Consider the following 7,142-nt stretch of genomic DNA (forward strand, 5'->3'; position numbering starts at 1 on the left):
CCTTGCACTGTTAATACCCAATACACATTCTATATATATATGGTTATGGGATTTTGCAGACGCCTTTGTCCAAAGCGACACACAAATACAAAAACAACATAATATTTAAAAAATTAACAGGGAACAGATTAGAATGTTGGTCAAACTATAATAAGGAGAATAGCAATAATAAACATGTCCATTCAATCAATAGCCTAATAGAGTAAGCAATGAAAATGAGGGAAAAAGCAATAATAAACAATAATGTCCATTCAATCAATAATAAAAAAAAAACAATGACATGGTAAGACTACATTAAGGAGAATATCAATAATAAACAATAATGTCAAATTAATAAACAGCCCAATGGAAATAAAACAATATTGTACAAACCATAACGCATAAGAAGCGCTTAAAGCACTAAGTGCATGTTGAACAGGAATGTCTTTAGACCCCTCTTAAACGACCCAAAACTACCACAGGAACGGAGAGTCTGGGCAACTCATTCCACCAACATGGAACCACTGAGGAAAAGAGTCTTGAATTAGACCTAGTGTTTAAGACTGGTCGATATAGCAGACGCTCATCAGAAGACCACAGTGGGCGGTTGGGGATGTACACCTTTATTATTGAGTTAAAATAATTAGGAGCAGATCCAGTCAGTGTCCTATAGGCCAAAGAGAGACATTTAAATTTAATTCTAGCTACTGAGCCAATGGAGGGTAACTAGGAGAGGAGTTACATGTGTCCTCTTTGGCTAATTGAAGACCAGGCGTGCTCCAGCATTCTGAATCAGCTGTAATGATTACACAAGCAGGTAAGCCAGCTAATAGTGAATTACAGTAGTCCAGCCTGGAGATGACCATGGTTTGAACAAGAAGTTGTGTGGAATCTTGTGTCAGATATATATATATATATATATAGATATATATTCCATAACCTGCCCATAAACCTGTGCAATATACTGTATATAGAATGTCTATTTACACTCTTTGTACATAACCATATCTGTCACTGTAGACATGTCATCTGGAAAACCTGTATTTATCCAACTATTCATAATTATTCTCTATTGTCTACGTAACTGCACAGAATACTGTACTCAATCTGCACTTTGGTATTTAATGTTTCTTTGCATTTCTGGTTAGATGTCAACTGCATTTCATTGGCTCTGTACCTCTTGCTAAATGACAATAAAGTTGAATCCAATCTAATCTAATAATCTATAGCCTACATAATGCACTTTAAAAGTTCTCATCATCTCATCATTCACTTAAATGGATTCAAAGGCCACTTGATAGCTGTGTCTTGAGTTACTGAAAGCCCTTATTTTCTTCCAAGTGTCCCAAGTGTCCTGCCTGTGTGTGTCCACACGTAGGCCACATCCACATCCCGTTGATTTGAATACGTGGCAGCACAACCAATCGAAATACTGCGTCTGCTTTACGCTGCCTTTGCTCACTTCCGGGTAGTTTGTTGATGCAATCAGCTGAAAGTGCAAAGACTAGTAATGTGTGTCTTCACATTGAGAAATGAATAAGATACGTATTTAACTCAAGTCGTCTATGAATCTAGAAAGGTAAGATTGCCCTTAACTTGTGTTACTTGTGTATACATAGGGTATATCTAGCTGCTTACGAGTGTTTTGCTTAAACGACCCGTGATGCGTTAGTTAGCCTATCGGCTAGCAGCAGCAGCAGCAGCCTAAATAAACTAACGTTAATGGCCAGGTTTTAGGTTAAATAATTCGAGCTCACGTTAAATAATTCGAAGCAGAGGTCAGTTGTTCAGTCAGATCTGAGGGGATTGCCAAGGCTCAAAGTCATTTAGGTTAGTGATTACAGTCTTGGTCCTTTAACGTAAGTTTTGTAGCCTAAGGGTCGCGGAGGAGTTGGTCTGCAAAGAACTCTAAAGAAAGTTGTTGAGTCGCTCAGTGAAGGCCCCACATAATTCTTAGTTGATTTGTTGCCATTAATGTCACACTATACCTTGAAATGTATTTCACTTGGCACGATCAATAAGGGCACTTGTTAACATGTTTTAGACTTAGAGTTGACAGATTTGTAAAAACTCTTAAAACAGGTGAGGGTTATTTTTTTTTAGAAAGCTGGCTCTTTGATCTCATGCACTGAAGCTATTGTTGGGTTTTTGTGTGTCATTGATTGTCCGTTTGATTTGACGGGAATTCTGCTCCTCCAGTCTTATGTGTAATAATTCCTGAGACTGGACTGGACCCCCAGCGGTAGCGACTATGGCCAGTGCCGGGCCCCAAGCCTCTGGCTCTACAGGAGCAGACACCACCTCCAATCCCAGCTCTGGGAACTCATCGGGAGAAAGCAGTAGCCAAGACAGCACATTTGAGTGCAACATTTGCCTGGACACATCAAAGGATGCTGTGATAAGTCTCTGCGGGCATCTTTTCTGGTAGGGATCGAGTTTCCTCAAATGCAGCTATCATTTCATTGATAAATAGGTGTGGTATTTACCAATTATTCCTAATTTGTTTTACCCTCCACCATACCTCCACCATGAAGTTGGCCCTGCTTACATCAGGTATAAATGCATTCTTTCTTTTACACTTGACACTTAACTCACTATTGTGAGAGACTCTTGTTAATAGAGGTATGTACATTTTGCTGTTATAGTGGTTGGAAACCAGACCAAACAGACAGGTATGTCCAGTTTGTAAGGCCGGCATCAGCCGTGACAAAGTCATCCCTCTGTATGGAAGGGGCAGCACTGGCCAACAGGACCCCAGGTAAGCAACGATCCATGAAATGTCCAACATTTATCAGAGTTATCTGTGCCATACGTGGTCATTTGTCTAGAAAGAGAAGAATTAAGGCCAGTCAATAATACAAAATGTTTCTGTGTTTTCTAGAGAAAGAACTCCTCCCCGACCACAGGGCCAGCGTCCTGAACCAGAGAACCGAGGGGTAAGCTCAGAACCGGCTTATTTTCTACTGTTTTGATGTGTTTATTGCCCTAATAATGGTTCTAATGAGCTACCTAGAGAAGACCAATGCAACACTGCCCACCATATTGCAGTAGACACCTGCTATCACACCCTACCTGATGAAACTATTACGTGGGATTGAGGTGGTTGCTGTATACCTGCGAACCTGCATGTAATTCATTAACTTAAGTAGGGCTCCCACTGAGACTTATTAAATGTCCTCGGAGTGGAGGAAGGGGACCTGTTCCATTGAGTTCCCAGGGGAATGTCACCACCAAGCTTCAGTAGTTGCATCACATCCTGTTCACCCATACAGGATGCAACTTACAGCAAATGCCAATTTGTCTTGAAAAGAAAAATTACTGTTTAGGTTTTTCTTGCATTTTAAATGCATTACCAAGACACCTTGGACTGACAATAGGGTTGACTTCACGGTGGCATGCTTAATTTCTGTATTCTCTCATGGTGTGAAAGTAATTACCAGACCAGTTTTGCATATCAGGCTGATTTTTACATTGCAAATTTAAAGAACACCAATGTTAACTTTTCAACAAGCATAAACAAATACACATTGTTTTTTATGTCTGGCTTTTAAGATCTGGCAGTGACGTATATTTCTAATTTTATACTTCTTATAGGGCTTTCAAGGCTTTGGCTTCGGTGATGGGGGTTTCCAGATGTCCTTTGGGATAGGAGCCTTTCCTTTTGGCATTTTTGCCACAGCGTTCAACATAAACGATGGTCGACCTCCTCCAGGTATTTTCTCCCTCATTCTTGGATGTTTTAGGCATATTTGTGGAGGCAACAAAGAAAGAGATTGTTAGGATGGGAGAGTGTTGTGCTTAATTTGATCTCTAGGTGGAGGTGTGCCGTTCTTGTGGTGATGCCATGTTGCTCTTAAAGGGAAACTTGGCAGGATTAGCTATATTTCCCCCTTTGCTGGAGAAATTGTGCATTATGCTATTTCAAACTGTGGAAAAAGGTAACGATAAAGCACATGGATTTGTTTACAAGCAAGCGAAACGGTTAGCATAAGTTCGGCAGAACAATGTGGATGTTAAAAGGTAAGAAACACGATTAAAAAAGAGTCTCTCACTTCTCGTTCCGGGACGGTAGTCTTAATGTTGCAAGGTTGGTTTTCCGCCTGGGGACGCTAGGGGCAGCGGGGAAAGTCACCATTTTCACCGGAACAGGTCATTTAACCATCCACCACCAAATGATTTCTAAACGGGTTTATTACGTTGAAATAGTTGCCAAGTTCCCCTTCAAATGCATTCATGGGTACTTTGTTCTGGCCTTGCAACCTGCTGCAATAGCTTCTGTTCTTAGTTTGGAAAATAACCTTGTCAGTAACCACTTTTTTCCCTAAGTATTACTTTGTTTTTATGTTTTATAAGTAAATGTGAATAAAAGCATAACATAAGGAAGTGTTGAATGGTTTGAATGAAAGAGTGATTTATTTATTTTATTTTCTCCAGCTGCCCCTGGCACCCCACAGCATATGGATGAGCAGTTCCTGTCCCGCCTCTTCCTGTTTGTGGCGCTGGTGATCATGTTCTGGCTACTCATTGCGTAAAAAGGATTAGACCGCAGTTAATTTTGACTTCAGGATATGTTCCTCTTCACCGACGCTACATGACGAATCAGATGGTTAAGTGATAAACACACACAGTTGTGTGTCCGACCATGTAAAAACTATTTTGCAGTGTGGACATTCCCTCTTCGTTCTCCAATGATCTTGGTTTGGTTCAATTTTCAGGGGATGATTGTGCTTTTTAACACATTTCATATCTCCTTAATGTGTGATTTCATGTGCAGTATGTGAGCCTCATATTTGCACGTTCATAACTCATGTTTGAAGAAACCTGTCATTATTTAATTGTATGAATATAATACTGTGATCTTTTTTGACCGTTTTTATTTTTACTAATGGTATAGTATTAATAAAACAAGTTCTGGTCATTTTAAAACTTGCAATCATCATTTGTAGTATCATATACACAACCTGCATTCAACCTGTGCATAAATAAATGCGAATGCAGAATGCGCAGTTAGGGCTGCCATGGTCCTCTCTCGCCTTGGCAACACATCACTCCCATCTTCATGCACCCTCACTGGCTGCTGGTCAAGTCGCGAATGTATAAAATCCCCCCCCATCCTCTTGGACCTTCTCCATCCCTACACCCTGTCTTGGAATCTCCAGTCGATGCACAAGCGCTTACTCTCCATCCCCCACACCAGACTGGACTAAAGCAGTCCGCATATAGCCGCAAACATGAGTGTGCCAACATCAGCACTGGAACGAACAGGCAACGGAAAAGCATTTGATAAACAATGGATTTTACTGAGCAGTGCTGACTAAAGACAGAGCTGAATCATAATCGACACGGCGGCTGAGGCAAAGTTCAACACCAGTGTGTGGGCTTGTATTGAAAACAACTGAATCTAATGTAATCAAACGCCGAAAGTGGAGTGCGGCACACTCATGTCAGATTTTTATGGGGACAGAGTGATCAGTGCTGTAGCCTCCACTCCTTGGAAGGCACTCCCATCAGATGTCCATACTGCCCCTTCCCTGGGCATTTAAGAACCGTCTGAATATGTACCAATTCACTAAGGCCTATGGTCTTTAACGTCACCTCTCCATTGTGTGAAATGTCCTTGGGTCACCCTGAAAGGCACAATACCAATTTGGCAAGCAGCCATATAATAAACACTCGACTGCCAGTCCAGGCCCTGTTCATCCTCTCTGGATTTATGTTCTTATACTGACTGGCGGACTATACATGCATTATCCCTTACTCACTGTAGAGAAGTTAATGAATGAATGAATAGATTGATGAAATCATAGACTGTATATATATAGAGAGAGTTCTATATATACAGTCTATGGATGAAACAGAATATGATTTTCTATAGGATAAGGGTCCCTTATGTTCACAAAGTCAATATTTGAAAACAACAATGAAGCTTGCACTCAAAATGGTAAAACATACCAAAAAAAGCTGAGTAATCTACTCAGGATTTTTTTTTATTGTCTAATCAAACTTCATGCTGTTATGTTAAAGTGCTATACAAACGTTTCGGGTAACTCCATACTCAGTGCATTACGCCTACGCCTTGGCACCACCACTAGGATTATAGCCAATCTAAAAGGTGCAGATTCATTCTCGCCTAACTTCGCAGTCAATATTACCAGGCAGGAGGTGAGTGACAATCATGGCTGAATCAAGAGCTGATGATCACTGAGACTTCTTTACAATATGTGACGCGATCTGGTAAAATAAGTCACAGTGACCCAAAATTCAAAACTGAGATTTTGGTATCAATGGAAAGGACATGAACTTTAAAACAATATGCTGGCCATATCTTGAATTGTTGTCAAGATATAACATTTTGAATTATGTCCTCCCACCATTTTTTTTTCCAATTGAAAAACTGAGAAAATCGCATTTGAAGTTACAGGTTACAGACAGGTACAGGTATGATTTTCCCACTTGAATAATATTTTTGTAACTTTACATTCTTATCTTGACTATGAAATACATTTTAAGTGCTTCTTTCATATTTCACCAAAAAAGTTTCAATGGTTTTTGAAGTAGGCCTAATCGGCCTGTATCTCAAAATTAGAATGTGCGACTTGTGACTCATTTTGTCAGATCAACTTGTTCTTGTTCAATAACACAAAACTGGATGGTAAATTCTATCTACGCACCACCCAACCAGATTGCCAGTGTATAGTGAGTATTCTGAGCAAGATCTCATTAGTGGCAATTATGAGGGTCTTGTGCTGTATCTAAGTAAAGTGCTTTGGAAGTTTCTAAGTGACACCATTAATTAACTCATTTAAAGCTTGATCAAACAGCAGAAATACTTCCTGTGTGTCTCACTGGATGCCATTTACTGAACTAGTGACTGAACTCTCTGTCCCTTATATAATTGCTGGGTTGTGTTTGTGTCTGTATGTGTTTAGCTACCCCAATTCTGAGGCGAGGGTCTATTCAGGGCTTGGGAATAGAAGAAACAGCTCGTCCTCATTATGGTCATGTCTGGTCCATGCAGGGCTGCGCTTGACCTAGTCTTGTAATGGTCCTTGCTTTCCCACAGCAATCGAGGTGCGAGGTGCAGCTTCTTCCTCAACAAAGGATAAAAACTGTATTGGTATGTCCACATGGATGTGATATCCGCAGAGGTCTTTTTACCTTTG

General features: G+C 40.3%; 1 protein-coding gene across 1 annotated transcript; it reads left to right on the forward strand.

The window, feature by feature from the left end:
• Positions 1–1,424: 1,424 nt before the first annotated feature.
• On the forward strand, positions 1,425–4,905 carry rnf185 (ring finger protein 185). The gene is made up of 7 exons (XM_048258938.1): positions 1,425–1,558; positions 2,179–2,403; positions 2,514–2,532; positions 2,625–2,737; positions 2,861–2,915; positions 3,574–3,691; positions 4,414–4,905. Exons 2-7 carry the CDS (start codon positions 2,231–2,233, stop codon positions 4,509–4,511), a joined length of 576 nt encoding a protein of 191 aa, XP_048114895.1. The 5' UTR covers positions 1,425–1,558; positions 2,179–2,230; the 3' UTR covers positions 4,512–4,905.
• The last annotated feature ends 2,237 nt before the right edge of the window (positions 4,906–7,142 follow it).

This window comes from Alosa alosa, chromosome 12 (assembly GCF_017589495.1).
Source record: "Alosa alosa isolate M-15738 ecotype Scorff River chromosome 12, AALO_Geno_1.1, whole genome shotgun sequence".
Taxonomy (NCBI): domain Eukaryota; kingdom Metazoa; phylum Chordata; class Actinopteri; order Clupeiformes; family Clupeidae; genus Alosa; species Alosa alosa.